The sequence below is a fragment of the Manis javanica genome, chromosome 9 (genome assembly GCF_040802235.1).
Source record: "Manis javanica isolate MJ-LG chromosome 9, MJ_LKY, whole genome shotgun sequence".
Lineage (NCBI taxonomy): Eukaryota > Metazoa > Chordata > Mammalia > Pholidota > Manidae > Manis > Manis javanica.
This window is the reverse complement of record NC_133164.1, coordinates 91,645,412-91,663,222: the sequence shown is the minus strand read 5'-3', so window position 1 is coordinate 91,663,222 and position 17,811 is coordinate 91,645,412. Positions and strand designations below refer to the sequence as shown.

General features: G+C 38.5%; 1 protein-coding gene across 11 annotated transcripts in view; it reads right to left on the bottom strand.

Annotated features, from left to right (window-relative positions):
- Positions 1-17,811, bottom strand: part of FHOD3 (formin homology 2 domain containing 3) — a 523,260-nt gene that overhangs the window by 95,568 nt on the left and 409,881 nt on the right. For all 11 annotated transcript variants that reach the window (XM_073212918.1, XM_073212919.1, XM_073212922.1 and 8 more), the window contains 2 exons: positions 5,606-5,740; positions 2,633-2,683 (listed from right to left, as the gene is read on the bottom strand). In XM_073212918.1, coding sequence (XP_073069019.1) covers positions 2,633-2,683; positions 5,606-5,740 — 186 coding nt within the window. The remainder of the gene's footprint in view (positions 1-2,632; positions 2,684-5,605; positions 5,741-17,811) is intronic.

Sequence of the window (17,811 nt, the reverse complement as noted above, 5' to 3'; positions counted from 1 at the left end):
TGCACCCCTCGGTCTCAGGGATATCATCCTTGAGGGTGCATGAGCATGGGGAGAGTCAAGGGGTAGTCTGAATTCTTCCGCAAATGTTTTATGGGGTAGAAAAATGGCAGGTGATGGGATTGGGACTTGTTTATTGGTTGTAAAGTTTCAGTTTTTCAAGATAAAAAGAGTTCTGGAGATTGGTTACACAACAATGTAGATGTACTTAACATTACTGAATCCTACACTAAAAGTGGTAACTTTCATGTTATGCGTATTTTGCCACAATTAAAGACTTTTAAGAATGGCAGGTGCAGGAAGGCATGGAGGTCAAGAGCCACTAAATCTTCATGAAAGAGCATCAGTGTTCATCTGCAGTGGGCTGAAGTGCTTGCCAGAAGGCATTTCCTGTCCATGACCTGTCATCCCCTTCAGACTGATCCCTTCCCTGTCCCCAGCCTGGATCTCATTCACCACTACATTGTTAAAAGAAAAATTATTTATGAATCTCACTTCGATCAATCATGATCATAAAGCCTATTAAAAATATTCAAAGTAGTATCTCAAGAGAAACTTACTCTGGGTCTGCACCATTGTCAATAAAACAGTTTTCTTGAAATTATGGAATGAGATGATATGATAAAATCAAAAGTGTCTGGATGGTCACTACACCTCAAAATAGCAAACCAATATTCATCTCACTGCACTGATGATACAAACCTCAAAACCTGTTGTGACTCTGCCATCTTCTTCTGAGTCATTGCTTTTAAAGGGAGAGATATGGAACCCAACAAACATGCCTGGCTGTACCTTAAGGAGTTAACAGTGGGAGTCTTCTTATGTCTGAACCTCCTTCCCTATCCACTTCCAAATTCCATTATACTTGGAAATCTTATCTTTTTCTGGCCTATCAGGAACCCCAACAACTCTCCAAACTTTTATTTTTCCCCCATTTCCATCTTCACCAGGTTACTGAAGAAGCAAGCCAACCAAGAAAAGTGGCTGGTCCAAACTGAAGGAAAATGCTTGGCTCCCTCCCCAAACCTCATGCAAACAGACAGATGAACTGGAAGGAAAGATCCCACCTGGGGCCATAGACAGCCCACTCCCGTACCAACTAAGAAGGCCCCATTAGATGGGCAGCATGGAAATGAGTCCTGAAGTCAGAACAGGAGGATACAGAAGGAGAAGCAAACTCCTCTGCATAAGTTTTCTAGGCATAAATGATGCTCTGCTTTGGGAAAAAGAGCAGTAGGTAATATCCAGAAAGAGGTAGCCTTTGGTGGTTTGGGAAAATTTGAGGTCTGAGCCAGTATAGACCTTGATACATCCTCAGGAGCTTTCAAGCCTTGTCTGTATGGGCATAACCTGAGAATCAAGTTGTCAGAAGTTTAGAAAAGTGAAGAATCTGGAGGGAAAGTTAAAAGCCAAAATTTGATTTCTTAAGCTTGGGGCATATAGTGAACGACATTTTTGGTAAAAGTGTATGTCATGTACCTTAGTATCAAAGCAGGTATGAATTAGAGAAATAGAAGTGTTTTGTTTCTTTACCAAGATCTTTCGCTGTAAATTTGCTGGCCACTGCTGGCTCAAAGGATGGCAATAATCTAATAGAACGCTGGAATTAAAGCAAAGCCACAGTTTTGTTTATGTGAGAGATGCTCATGACCTAAGCATCTAATTTTCTAATTGAACAAAGATGTCACTCCTCTTTTCCCCCAGACTGTCCTAATCTACTTAGCTGAAGGTGTTTATGAAAATTCAGCAAAATTCCACTTTTTATTGGTATAGTTCAGAGATGGTGAGGTTCCCAGCTGGGTCTGGTATGCAATCAGCCTTTCCATGGCTCTATGCAGTAACCCCACCTTGTGGTAGAGGGGATAACTGCAGGCTGCATAGTGCTACAGACTAAAACTTGTCTTTTGGTAGTTTATTTTTAAAAAGTTCCCTTTACTTATCTAAATTTATCAGACCCTGAATACATTTATTTGTATCTTTTAATGGCATTCAAAGTATGCTGCCATTGATATTAACAAAGTGGCTTACAGCTCAAATAATTTAAACAAAGCTGTTGGTTCATTTGCTTATTTATTCCATATGCCCTTCTGAAGTGCCTACTACATACCAAGCCCTGGTGGAAACTGGGACACCAAGAAAAACCAGGCATTGTTACTACCATCAAGGGACTGAGTATAGTTCAGTAGAGAAACAGGAAAATTATCAGGCATATTCAACAAGGGCCTCAAGAATGTCTGGCAAGCCAACTAATGCCTAGCATAGCGTATGTGTTTAATATTTGTTGAAGGAATGCTGAACAAGTGACCCGGAAGCACACAGTAGGGACACCTAACTCAGGTTCAGTTGTGGTGGTACAGGGTATTTAAAATACATACCATATGTCAATATGTTAGACTAATGTGCTACTTTGAAGAAGAGTTCTGGAGGAACAGACACATGTATTTCACTCCACAATGACAATAAATAATAAATCTGCACCTTCTTGGAAAAGTTAGATGACTAGGATATTCTGTTCTGCAAAATACCAGTCATCTAAGGTCTTAGGTAAAACTATTATATTTTAATTAACAGTTTCCTCTGCATGCTTGGTTAAGAGTGCAATTTGGTTACAATGAGAAAGAAGAGATATACAAACCTTTCTTCTCTTGCTTGTCTTTGTTCCTCTCTTTTGTCTAAATACTCTCGGCTAATGGAAATATGCAGAAGAGACAAAATAGGGAAGGAAAAAAGCAGAATTAGATGCTCATAAAATTGCCAAGAAATTATTAACAGTATATCATGAAAGCTCACAACTGTCTCAGAAGTGGCAGGTGGTTATAGTTGAATTAAAAAGTATATATAAAGGCTGTACTTTAAAAGTACTAAATATAACGGGTTTTCTATAAAATCATGGGGATGGAAACATGGGATTATTGGATTCAGAGAGAGTCTATTAGTTACTGAAAGAAGAATTTAATTATATGTAGGGAGGGGAGAAGAAAAGCTTTTTAAAAATGTGAAACAATACATACATAAATACGGCAGTTACAAGCAAGCAATAGCTTTCAGCGGTGATTAACCTCCAATCAGGTGCTAGTAGGTCTACAACTGTTGCCTCAAGGATTAAAATCTGAATGAGCCCCAGTGAACTGGCCATTTTGTGTTGTACTCTACAGTTTGGACATTACATGGCTCAGGATTCTTTCTCTGTATCCCTCACATTTTCAGTTTCTATGCAGGGATCACTGGAAAACTTCTGCTATGTACATTCTCTTTTGTCTGCTCCCATAAGATGCACAACTTTGTCCAGTTTTAATGTTTGATTTTCTGTTCCTGCTGGTGAGATTCCAAATTGAATCTGATTTTAAGACTGTGTGGCCAGTCACTTCTCAGTGGACTCTGTATTTTCCTAAAGAAGTCTAACATTGTTTTTCTAAACTGGACCTCATAATATAGCCTAAGTGTTCTACTCCCTCCATGTGCAGGCAAGTGCTCTATCATTTTGTTCTCTTGACTTCTCTACTCTTTATGATTTTCTTATCATTTTCTAGCTTCCTTGGGTCCTCCTTCCTGGTCCTCTAGCCAGAAAGCATGAGCTTTATTTCCCCTGATCTGCTGCATCCTTTTGGTAAGTCCTTCTGCACCCAGAGCAATGCAGCAGGAAGACACAGAAAGAAAAATGGTGATACCTAGTGTTCTTGGAGTCACAGCTGTTCTGGTCAGAGAAAGGGTTACCCTCCCTCAGAGTTTTAGACACCTGCCTGGCCACTGCTGCCACCACTGTGCTTCTGCAACAATTATTGCTTGGAAGCTGGGGTAGGAAGGAAGGAAAACTATGAAAAAACAGACTTCTCCACTCTCTGACCCTTAGAGGAATTCCTTTTGCTGCTCCTCAGTCCAGAAAGAGAGGCTTTCTCTTAGACTTCTTTCAGTTCACATTTGGTATGTGTTTCTGGGTTTGGGGGCACCTCTGAGTACAGGCCAGATGATACCGAAGGGAAAAAATGGTAAACTAACACTGTTTGGTAGAACTTCAAATGCTAGTCTCCTTTCCCAATTCACCCACTCCCTTTTACAGTTCAGAGTTTTCAGAACTCCATGCATTCTGTCCATGATTTATGGCTGCATTTCAGTGATGCAGTAGAAGAGACAGGATGGAGTGTGCTGACTCCATCTTTCCCAGAACTGGTACCCATTTTAAGAGGTTTTCAATAAAAATCTTTACTTGTGTAAGCCAATCTCAGAATTTTCCATGTGTTTCAGGCAGATTCTTTGCTGCTATTTGGTGGTAAAATATACAGATCTCTCAGAAAGCCATTAATCAGGAACCATTTAACCTGTTCCAGTGGTTTTACAAATTGGTCTTTCCAAAAGTGAAAACTTCCAGAGCTACCTCATGAGAAATTGTGCAGACAGGTCTGGTGCTCGCACATACCATTTGGTAGGACTCTGACAGCTCAGCGTACATCACACAATGGTGGGGGAATGATGATGATTTACTCCATAAAGGCGACTTACCAATCTTACAAAAGCCAGGATTAGCATTTCACTCACAAATTTGGGATATTTGTTTTGATGGGGTAGCAAGTTACAGTTAAGACAATTTCACAACTCTGTTCATATTTTGATGATTTCTGATTACACATACACTTCCTACCTTCTGGGAAAATAAAGTTTTGAACCTATAAATCCTCATTTGCAATGCTTACACTGGGAGTAGTTGCTGGGAATATTGCTTGCCAAAGAAACTGAACTGAGGAAATAGGAAGTGGAGATGGGGAGAGAAAAGCAAACAATAAAGAATGTAGATGTTACAGGACAGGTGGAGTTACAGGGAAGGTGAAGGGAAAGATTAGGAAGCCAAGAGGGAAAAGGGGGAGGAGGAGGAATGGAATGCAGAAGGAAGCCTTGGCAAGTGCCCTGCATCCCATAAAGCACTGCGCAGCATGGACCCCAGTGGAGAAGGGTGGGGGCTCCACCAGGGGCCCGGGGAGTCAGGTGAGCAGGCTGAAGGAGAAACGGAATGATGCTGGGCTCATCAGGGGCAGACAGGCTAAGGCAGGAAACCTGGGGTGGGCCACATCCAGAAACACTCCTTGGAGCAGGACAGAGACTAAAGACATGAGTGGCATCACAGGCTAGGAGTATTCAGCACAATGACTTTTTCTTCCTCATAGGAGAGGTTACTGTTTAAAATAATATAATGACGACTGCTCCAGGGAGCAAGGAGCAGACCAGAAAGTGGGAGAAGTATTTTTTTTAGGCATCCAATAGAATATGAATAAAACATGAGTAGCTTTAGGGGGAAATGGCAAATTAAGTTAAGACAATTAGACTCTCTGTCTTCAGGAAGGCCTGGATAAGACCATTTCCGATAATGGACCCAAGAATACACAAGTCCTTAATTGTATTTGGTTGGCTGGCTGTGCTTCCTGCCATACGGTTAGAGAAAAATAGGCCGTACCAAACCAGATCCAGCCTATTTCAGGCATGTCTTGCTCTTCCTTGAAAACAGAGACAGAATCTGAAGTAAATATATTATTTCCTAATTCTTCACACCAGTATTAATCATATACAGCATGAAGGCATATGCTTTAATTTTTAATTTAAAAAATCTTAAAACCCTTACTTGAATTTATTTCTTTCTTCCCGTTCTATTCTCTGCAACCTTTCTTCTCTCTCCTGTCGCCGTCTCTCTCTCTCTGCTGCCAGTGACTCTTGGTGCTGCCTAAAGGATGACGTGAGAAGCCCACTCAGTGATGACCTAGAGATATTAATAATGAGTTAACATTTTAGTGGCCTGGACTGTGACTGAAAGTATCGAAGTAGGAATCAGTCAGACTGTGGTTAGAGTCGAGGATCTGCCAGTACCTAGGTATTGCTTGGGGAAAATTACTGAACATATCAGGATCTTCATCTGTAAATGGGGGTGAGAAACCTGCTTTATGCATAAGGAGGAAAAAAGGTGGTAATGTATGTAAAATACTAAGCATGATGATGCTTAGCATGTAAATAGTCATCAATAATGGACATTACTGCTCTCAAAAATTATTCTAGGAATATACATAAAATATAACTAAATATTCTGCCCCCCTCCCATGTATATGTGTGTGTGTGTGAGTGTGTGTGTGTGTGTGTGTGAGTGTGTGTACATATGCACATTTTGAACTTGATCTATGTTAAGACTTTGATGAGCTGGAATCAATATTCAATCCAGAATTGTTTTCTATTTCACATGTATCAAAAATATTTTATTATACAGCAGTTTCTCAATATATCTCCTCAAAATAATTGTGTCACCTTAAAACAGGTGACGGGATGACATAGGAGGACAAAAAGACACAGCAATGGTCTGAAATCTGAATGGAGTTAAGGAAGTTTCACTCTGTCTAGAAGCATCTGGGAACAGACAGTATGTTCCAAGGACTTGACTCTTGTGACACCACACGAGCAGACAGATCACCCAAGATGGTGTAATGGGGACATCAGCTGTGGGGAAGTTGCAGTGAGGGGATGGGGTGGGTATCAAGGGAAATGTTAAGTCATAAGACTGGGTGGTAAAAATGAAAATTAGGTGATTACATGAAAAATAAGTAAAGAAGTTAGAAAGAGGAGCTCTGGGGAATAATCAACAACATCTGTATGGACAACTGGGTCTTCGTTTATTGAAAATTAAAAAAAAATCTCTAAAATATTTCTGAAATATGGCTTGGGTAAAATACAGTGAAAATAGCCTGCCTGGTGGGAAACACAAGGTCTGTTACTGCAAGAGAAATGTGACTCTTGCGTCACACACATTCTGCTGCGGTTCCAAGAGCCATTTCCCTTAGAAAAGCTGGCTATCATCAGCTGAAGTGGTAGAAGAAGCAGAGGGAAAAAACCGCCACCATGGTAGCTATAGGGAGGGAGTGACCGAATCCCACATTCCAGGATCGCTAGGGAGCTACTGCACCGGCTCTGGACACTTTGGCACAGGTAGAGTTTATTTATCTTCCACATAAATGAAGTCCAGACTATTTTGTACAATCTCTATCTTGTTTAAGCTGTTATTTGTAATTTTTTTTCTTCTGTTATATGCAGCTAAATCTAATCCACAGAGTGCAGAGGTTTATCTTTCACACCGTGATTTGGAGACATTGTTCTGGATAAAATTAATTTGTTTAACTTGATTAATAAGGTGTATCTAACAACTGAACATACATATGTAGGTGGCCCAAAATAGAGAAAACATTCTTCTCAAATACACAGGGACTGTTCAAAAACTGACTGTAGGTTGTACCACAAAGCCCATGAATGAATGGCAAGAATTGGTTTCTTATGTACAGGTGACTTCCTATGAAAGTGAGTTGAAAATGCAATTATAATAACCAGAAGACAAATTTGAAAAATCCATATTATTACAAAATTTTAAACACTTCTAAATGATACAGCTCAAAGAAGAAAAATAGAGAAAATTAGGAAACTTTCAAAGTATAGTATAACTAAACAACTGAATGTCCAGATTTGTACTTTTAAAGTAGTATTTAGAAATTTATTGCCTTCAGTGTTTATATTAGAAGAGAAGAAAGAATAACATTTCAACTCAATGATTTAAAACACAATAATGGAGTAAATTCAAGGAAGACTAAAGGAAGGAAATAAAGATAAGAATAAAGATTAATAAAATAGAAAATAAAGGCAAACAGAGAAAATCAACAAAACCAAAGCTAGTGTGTAATTTTTTTTCAAAAACTAAAAGAAGAAAAGTTCTGTCAAAACTGTTTAAGAAAAAAGCCACAAATAAGCAATATTCAAAAATGGCAGATAGATACAATTACAGACAGAGACAAAAATTATGAGAAAATGAGGGGAAATTTTTATGACAGTTCATTTGGAAACTTCAAAGAAATGGATGATCTTCTAAAAATATGTAACTTACTAAATCTGACTGAAAAAGAAACTGAAATTTTAGGTAGCCCTATTAACCTTAAAAAATTATATCTATCAATTATACATATCTACACACACAAAAACAAAAGTAAAACAAAAACCCCATTAGGCTCAGATTTTAAGGTGATTACTACCAACCACTCAAGGAAGAGTTTGTCTTAACCAAACACAAAGTTCAGAGAACATAAAGAAGAAAAAACTCCCCAGCTCATTTTATGTGATTAATACTCTCTGACACAAAAACCAGACAAGAACAGTGTGAAAATAGAAACTTACATGCAACAATTATGAACACTGCTACAAAAATCTGAAATAGCTAAATCTTGAGGGCGGAGCCAGGATGGCACCGTGAGTAGAGCAGTGGAAATCTCCTCCCAAAACCACATATATCTATGAAAATATAACAAAGACAACTCTTCCTAAAATAGAGACCAGAGGACACAGGACAACATCCAGACCACATTCACACCTGCGAGAACCCAGCGCTTCGCAAAGGGGGTAAGATACAAGCCCCAGTCTGGTGGGTCATGAGTGCCCCTCCCCCCAGCTCCCGGCAGTAGGAGAGAGGTCTGAGCGGGAGGGAGAAGGAGCCCAGGACTGCTGAACACCCAGCCCCAGCCATCCGGACCAGAGTACAGACACAGTGCATGCACAGGGCCCTGGATACTAGAGAAACAGGGCAGCAAGAATGGTGAGTGGGTACCGGAGGCCGGCGCTGGAGGATAAAAGAAAAGCGAGCAGCCCTCTTTTTTTTTTTTCTTTTTGTTGTTTTGTTGCAGTGAGTGCTTTTAGGAAGACTTAAAGGGACAGGGACCCCAATACTAGGGAAACAGGGCAGCAAGACCAGTGAGTGGGTATCGGAGACCAGCACCAGAGAACAAAAGAAACGTGAGCATCCACATTTTTCTTTTTTTGTTGTTGTTTTGTTTTGGAGAGCGCTTTTTGGAAGTCTTAAAGGGATAGGGACCCCAATAAGAGGGAAATAGGGCAGCAAGTCTAGTGAGCAGGTGCCCGAGGATGGCGCCAGAGAATAAAGAAAAACGAGCAGCCAATTTTTTTTTTTTTTTGTGGTCGTTGTTTTGTTTTGGTGGGTGCTTTTTGGAAGTTTTAAAGGGGCAGGGTGGGACACTTAGTCCAGAGGTAGGGAATCCTGGGATCTCTGGGCACTCTAATCCCCTGGGCTGCAGGGAGCACGGAGGCCCCTTATGGAGATAAATAGCCTCCTGGTCGCTCCCCCTCCAATGCAACTCCACTACTTTGGAGGAGCAGCCCGAGCCAGGCAACGCTCACAGCAACAGCAGAGATAAACTCCATAGCAGCCGGGCAGGACGCAGAAGCCCTGTCTGCACGCAGCTACCTAGCACAAGCCACTAGAGGTCGCTGTTCTCCCAGGAGAGGAAGGCCACAAAAAAACAAGAAGGGAAGTTCTTCCAGCCGTCACTAGTCCCAGCTCTGCAAACTATTCCTATCACCATGAAAAGACAAAATTACAGGCAAACCAAGATCACAGAGACACCAGAGAAGGAGACAGACCTAACCAGTCTTCCTGACAAAGAATTCAAATTAAAAATCATAAACATGCTGACAGAGAAGCAGAGAAATACGCAAGAGAAATGGGATGAAGTCCGGAGGGAGATCACAGATGCCAGAAAGGCGATCACAGAAATGAAACAAACTCTGGAAGGATTTATAGGCAGAATGTATAAGATGCAAGAGGCCATTGATGGAATTGAAACCAGAGAACAGGAACGCATAGAAGTTGACATAGAGAGAGATAAAAGGATCTCCAGGAATCAAAAAATATTAAGAGAACTGTGTGACCAATCCATAAGGAACAATATCCGTATTATAGGGGTACCAGAAGAAGAAGAGAGAGGAAAAGGGACGGAAAGTATCTTGGAAGAAATAATTGCTGAAAACTTCCCCAAACTGGGGGAGGAAATAATCGAACAGACCACAGAAATACACAGAACCTCCAACAGAAAGGATACAAGGAGGACAACACCAAGACACATAATAATTAAAATGGCAAAGATCAAGGACAAGGAAAGAGTTTTAAAGGCAGTTAGAAAGAAAAAGGTGACCTATAAAGGAAAACCCATCAGGCTAACATTAGACTTCTCAACAGAAACCCTACAGGCCAGAAGAGAATGACATGATACATTTAATGCAATGAAACAGAAGGGCCTTGAACCAAGGATACTGTACCCAGCACGACTATCATTTAAATGTGATGGCGGGATGAAACAATTCCCAGACAAGCAAAAGCTGAGGGAATTTGCTTCCCACAAACCACCTCTACAGGGCATCTTACAGGGACTGCTCTAGATGGGAGCATTCCTAGAAAGGGCACAGAACAAAACACCCAACATATGAAGAATGGAGGAGGAGGAATAAGAAGGGAGAGAAGAAAAGAATCTCCAGACAGTGTATATAACAGCTCAATAAGCAAGCTAAGTTAGGTGGTAAGATACTAAAGAGGCTAACCTTGAACCTTTGGTAACCATGAATTTAAAGCCTGCAATGGCAATAGGTACATATCTTTCAATAGTCACCCTAAATGTAAATGGACTGAATGCACCAATCAAAAGACACAGAGTAATAGAATGGATAAAAAAGCAAGACCCATCTATATGCTGCTTACTAGAAACTCACCTCAAACCCAAAGACATGTACACACTAAAAGTCAAGGGATAGAAAAACATATTTCAGGCAAAGAACAGTGAAAAGAAAGCAGGGGTTGCAGTACTAATATCAGACAAAATAGACTTCAAAACAAAGAAAGTAACAAGAGATAAAGAAGGACACTACAAAATGATAAAGGGCTCAGTCCAACAAGAGGATATAACCATTCTAAATATATATGCACCCAACACAGGAGCACCAGCATATGTGAAACAAATACTAACAGAAATAAAGAGGGAAATAGACTGCAATGCATTCATTTTAGGATACTTCAACACACCACTCACCCCAAAAGATAGATCCACTGGGCAGAAAATAAGTAAGGACACTGAAGCACTGAACAACACAGTAGAGCAGATGGACCTAATAGACATCTATAGAACACTACATCCAAAAGCAACAGGATATACATTCTTCTCAAGTGCACATGGAACATTTTCCAGAATAGACCACATACTAGCCCACAAAAAGAGCCTCAGCAAAATCCAAAATATTGAAATTCTACCAACCAATTTTTCAGACCACAAAGGTATAAAAGTAGAAATAAATTCTACAAAGAAAACAAAAAGGCTCACAAACACATGGAGGCTTAACAACATGCTCCTAAATAATCAATGGATCAACGAACAAATTAAAATAGAGATCAAGGAATATATAGAAACAAATGACAACAACACAAAGATCCACCTTCTGTGGGATGCAGTGAAAGCAATCCTAAGAGGAAAGTATATAGCGATCCAGGCACACGTGAAGAAGGAAGAACAATCCCAAGTGAATAGTCTCACATCACAATTATCGAAACTGGAAAAAGAAGAACAAATGATGCCTAAAGTCAGCATAAGGAGGGACATAATAAAGATCAGAGAAGAAATAAACACAATTGAGAAGAATAAAACAATAGCAAAAATCAATGAAACCAAGAGCTGGTTCTTTGAGAAATAAACAAAATAGAGAAGCCTCTAGCCAAACTTATTAAGAGAAAAAGAGAATCAACACAAATCAGCAGAATCAGAAATGAGAATGGAAAAATCACGACAGACTCCACAGAAATACAAAGAATTATTAAAGACTACTATGAAAACCTATATGCCAACAAGCTGGAAAACCTAGAAGAAATGGAGAACTTCCTAGAAAAATACAACCTTCCAAGACTTACCAAGGAAGAAACACAAAAGTTGAACAAACCAATTACGTGCAAAGAAATTGAAACGGTAATCAAAAAACTACCCAAGAACAAAGCACCCGGGCCGGACGGATTTACCTCGGAATTTTATCAGACACACAGAGAAGACATAATACCCATTCTCCTTAAAGTTTTCCAAAAAATAGAAGAGGAGGGAATACTCCCAAACTCATTCTATGAAGCCATCATCACCCTAATACCAAAACCAGGCAAAGATCCCACCAAAAAAGAGAACTACAGACCAATATCCCTGATGAATGTAGATGCAAAAATACCTAATAAAATATTAGCTAACCGAATTCAAAAGTATATCAAAAGGATCATACACCATGACCAAGAGGGATTCATCCCAGGGATGCAAGGATGGTACAACATTCGAAAATCCATCAACATCATCCACTACATCAACAAAAAGAAAGACAAAAACCACATGATCATCTCCATAGATGCTGAAAAAGCATTTGACAAAATTCAACATCCATTCATGATAAAAACTCTCAGCAAAATGGGAATAGAGAGCAAGTACCTCAACATAATAAAGGCCATATATCATAAACCCACAGTCAACATTATACTGAACAGCGAGAAGCTGAAAGCTTTTCCTCTGAGATCGGGAACTAGACAGGGATGCCCACTCTCCCCACTGCTATTTGACATAGTACTGGAGGTCCTAGCCATGGCAATCAGACAAAACAAAGAAATACAAGGAATCCAGATAGGTAAAGAAGAAGTTAAACTGTCACTATTTGCAGATGACACGATATTGTACATAAAAAACCCTAAAGACTGCACTGCAAAACTACTAGAACTGATATCAGAATACAGCAAAGTTGCAGGATACAAAATTAACACACAGAAATCTGTAGCTTTCCTATACACTACCAATGAACCAATAGAAAGAGAAATCAGGAAAACAATTCCATTCACAATTGCATCAAAAAGAATAAAATACCTAGGAATAAATCTAACAAAAGAAGCGAATGACCTATACTCTGAAAACTACAAGTCACTCTTAAGAGAAATTAAAGGGGACACTAACAAATGGAAATTCATCCCATGCTCATGGATAGGAAGAATCAATATTGTCAAAATGGCCATCCTGCCCAAAGCAATATACAGATTTGATGCAATCCCTATCAAATTACCAGCAACATTCTTCAATGAACTGGAACAAATAATTCAAAAATTCATATGGAAACACCAAAGACCCCGAATAGCCAAAGAAATCCTGAGAAAGAAGAATAAAGTAGGGGGGATCTCACTCCCCAACTTCAAGCTGTACTATAAAGCCATAGTAATCAAGACAATTTGGTACTGGCACAAGAACAGAGCCACAGACCAGTGGAACAGACTAGAGACTTCAGACATTAACCCAAACATATATGGTTAATTAATATTTGATAAAGGAGCCATGGACATACAATGGCAAAATGACAGTCTCTTCAGCAGATGGTGCTGGCAAAACTGGACAGCTACATGTAGGAGAATGAAACTGGACTATTGTCTAACCCCATATACAAAAGTAAACTCAAAATGGATCAAAGAACTGAATGTAAGTCATGAAACCATTAAACAATTGATTAAACAATTGAAAAAAAACATAGGCAAAAACCTCTTAGACATAAACATGAGTGACCTCTTCTTGAACATATCTCCCTGGGCAAGGAAAACAACAGCAAAAATGAACAAGTGGGACTATATCAAGCTGAAAATATTCTGTACAGCAAAAGACACCATCAATAGAACAAAAAGGAACCCTACAGTATGGGAGAATATATTTGTAAATGACAGATCCGATAAAGGCTTGACATCCAAAATATATAAAGAGCTCACATGCCTCAACAAACAAAAATCAAATAATCCAATTAAAAAATGGGCAGAGGAACTGAACAGACACTTCTCCAAAAAAGAAATACAGATGGCCAACAGACACATGAAAAGATGCTCCACATCACTAATTATCAGAGAAATGCAAATTAAAACTACAATGAGGTATCACATCACACCAGTAAGGATGGCTGCCATCCAAAATACAAATAACAACAAATGTTGGCGAGGCTGTGGAGAAAGAGGAACCCTCCTACACTGCTGGTGGGAATGTAAATTAGTTCAACCATTGTGGAAAGCAGTATGGAGGTTCATCAAAATGCTCAAAAAAGACTTGCCATTTGACCCAGGAATTCCACTCCTAGGAATTTACCCTAAGAACGCAGCAATCAAGTTTGAGAAAGACAGATGCACCCCTATGTTTATCGCAGCACTATTTACAATAGCCAAGAATTGGAAGCAACCTAAATTTCCATCAGTAGATGAATGGATAAAGAAGATGTGGTACATATACACAATGGAACACTACTCAGCCATAAGAAGAGGGCAAATCCTACCATTTGCAGCAACATGGATAGAGCTGGAGGGTATTATGCTCAGTGAAATAAGCCAAGCGGAGAAAGAGAAATACCAAATGATTTCACTCATCTGTGGAGTATAAGAACAAAGGAAAAACTGAAGGAACAAAACAGCAGCGGAATCACAGAACCCAAGAATGGACTAACAGGTACCAAAGGGAAAGGGACTGGGGAGGATGGGTGGGTAGGGAGGGATAAGGGGGTGGAGAAGAAGAGGGGTATTAAGATTAGCATGCATCAGGTGGAGTGGGAGAAAGGGGAGGGCTATACAAGACAGAGAAGACAAGTAGTGATTCTACAACATTTTGCTATGCTGATGGACAGTGACTGTAAAGGGGTTTATAGGGGAGACCTGGTATAGAGGAGAGCCTAGTAAACATAATATTCTTCATGTAAATGTAGATTAAAGATAACAAAAAAAAAGAAAGAAAGAGAAGGGGGATTACTCCCTGATAGGATAAACCTAACTGTAAATCAATGATTAATGCATGCTTTAAATATCCTTAATTTTGATCACTTAAAGGGTGTCAGATGATTGGCTATGGATGTACACTTTTCTGATAATATTCCTTTCTCTACACAATGGTATAAAGGGCATATCAAAGTGTGGGCAAAGGGTCTGTTTGTGTTTATACAGAGGATCAAAGCCTAATTTGGCTACCCAGAAAATGAATTAAGATACGATATGAAGAAGAACTTCCAACTTAAGCACTCTCTGGAAGAGACATACCAGAAGATGATCATCAAAAACCTCAACAAAGATCCAGGCGATGCTGCAGTTGTAGCTGCATTCATCCCACCGGTTCCTGGACTTGCCATTGGAATGAAGGAGATATCTAAGCTGGCCTGTGCATACAGTAAAACAACAAATTTGACTGGATCTATACTGTTGGAACTCAACCAAGAATTAGGAGAAGTGCAAGTTGTAGTGCTCCAAAATCTTACAACTACAGACTATCTACTGTTAAAAGAACATATGGGATGTGAACAGTTCCCAGGAATGGGTTGTTTTAATTTGTCTGATTTCTCTCAGACTGTTCAAGTACAGTTGGACAATATCCATTATATCATAGGCAAATTTTCACAAATGCCTAGGGTGCCTAACTGGTTTTCTTGGCTTCACTGGAGATAGCTGGTAATTATAGATCTGCTTTGGTTATGTAACTGTATTCCTATTATGTTAATGTGTGTGCACATTTTAATTAGGAGTTTAAAACCTATACATGTTTAAGTTACTCTACAAGAAGATATGTCAAAGAAATAATCAATCTTCCCATGTTTTCTTCCATCTGCTACCTCTATAGCTTTTCTTCTTCCTTCCTAATTACAACCCTTAAACAGAATTCATGCCTCATATCAAATTCACCGAGTCTCATAACTCCCCCAAGTGGTAAAGATACCTCAAGACAAATGCTGGGCATTGAAGCCACAGGGCATAAATCTGCAAAGAAGTAAAAAGCTAAGCTTTTCAAACAATATGGCTTCCTTCTCACTTACCAACTTTACATTTCCCTATATGGCCCCGGAAGATGACTGGTTAGCCAGAGACGGGTAAGATTCCTCAAGGGAGGAACAACCTAAGACAGGCACAGTCACAGGGGGGCCATCAGGTGAGAAATTGGGGATCAACAGAAGTGAGGCTTAGAACCTCACCCCCTCTGTTTTGAGAGAAATCTTCTGCATCTGTGGATGTATTATTGCCCTTGTCTAGCTTGGATTAACACATAGTCTACAGGCACACACCTGATCATCTACATTTGCTCTCTTACAACACTAAACTATGTTTTCTACCTTTATCTTGCATCTATCTACCACTTCAGCATTTTATTTTAAAAAAAATAATAATAAAGGGAGAAATGTGGGATCCACATATAAATCAAGTATAAAAATCAAATGAATATTCATATTTGACCTGATTGTTTATAGTTCATAATGAGTGATCAAAACCGAAAGTTTTTGTGATGACTGCCCTTGTACTGTTCACCATGTAAGAACTTATTCAGTATGTAGGAATTTGTTCACCATGTAAGAACTTGTTCGTTATGCTTCAGAAGATTGGAGACTGACGAGAATTAGGCTGGGGGTGGGTTAATGATTGTGCATTGAGCATTGACTCCCCTATACAGAATTTTATTGTTGTTAACAACCATTTGATTAATAAATATGAGAGATGCCCTCTCAAAAAAAAAACCTACAATATTTCTGAAGGGTACAAGTAAATTATTTTATAGAACGTGGATTTGTTTGATGCTTCCTCATGATTCAGGTTATTTATTTTGTACATGGGAACTGTTCTAGATTAAAGGAGGTTAAAAAGACATTATAACTAAAAGCAACATGTGATATTGGATTTTTTCCTTTTGCCATAAAGGATACCGTCGAATTGATAAAATTTAAAAAAGTCCACAAATTAGATAGTATTTTATCAATGTAACTTACTGATGATACATTTACTGTTGCTACCTAAAAGAATGTTTTAATTTTGGAGAAATATACACTTGAGTATTTAGAGGTAAAGGGGCATCATGTTACAACTTACTCTCAGACATTCAAAAAAAATAATGAAAGTGTCCATGTCCATGTGTGTTTACAAAAAGGAAGAATGATAAAGCAAATGTGATAAAATATTAATATTTGGGGGATCTGGGTGAAGGGTATATTGAAATCTTCACACTATTTCTGTAACTTCTCTTTAAGTCCAAAATTAATTCAAAATAAAAAAAATTAGAAAGCAAAAAAAAAAAATCTGAAATAAAATCACGTTGGGTTTGTCCAATGAATGCAAAGATAGCTTAAGATGAGAACATCAATAAATGTTACCATATTAAGATTATAGAAGAAAACAATAACTACCTCTATAGATGCAGAAAAAGCTGTAAACACAATACTCATTTGTTATATAAAAATAGAACTATCAAACTTAGTAGTAGAAGAGGCTTTCTTAACCTGACAATGGGTAGTTAGCAAAGAATTTATTTAAAACTATAGTAAGGATCACTCTTAATGTTGGAACATTAAAAGCAGTTTAATATTAGAATTCATCAAGGAATCCCCACCATTGCTTATATTTGATATTATTCTGGGAGTCCTAGCCAGTAGACTAAAAAATAAATAAATAAATCTATAAGGAAAGGAAAGAAATACAGTGCCATTATTTGCAGGTAATGTGATCATTTATGTAGAAAATCCAAGAAAATCTATAAGTTACTAGAATTAATAAGAGTCTACCAAGGTTTCTGGATATAAAATGTATAAATAGTAACTGCATTTCTATTTATCAGCAAATAAATTAGCTGATACCAAATTACCAGATTAGAATTAACTATGAATTACTTAAGTAACAATATGAAAAACCTTTATAAAACTTTATTAAAAGACCCCCAAAAATAAAAGCTATATCACATTCATATTCATATATAGAAAGATTCCATATAGTCAAGATGCTAATTCTCCCTTTTTAAAATTAATATAATTTCAAATCAGTTCTAATCAACATCGCAAATAGATTTTTAATAGAGTTTTAAAATGTGGTTCCAAAGATTTAATGGAAGAAATGAAGTCCAAGAATAACCAAGACAATTTTGATCAAAACAAAGTGGAACACTGGCCCCATTGGATATCAAGTCCATTCTA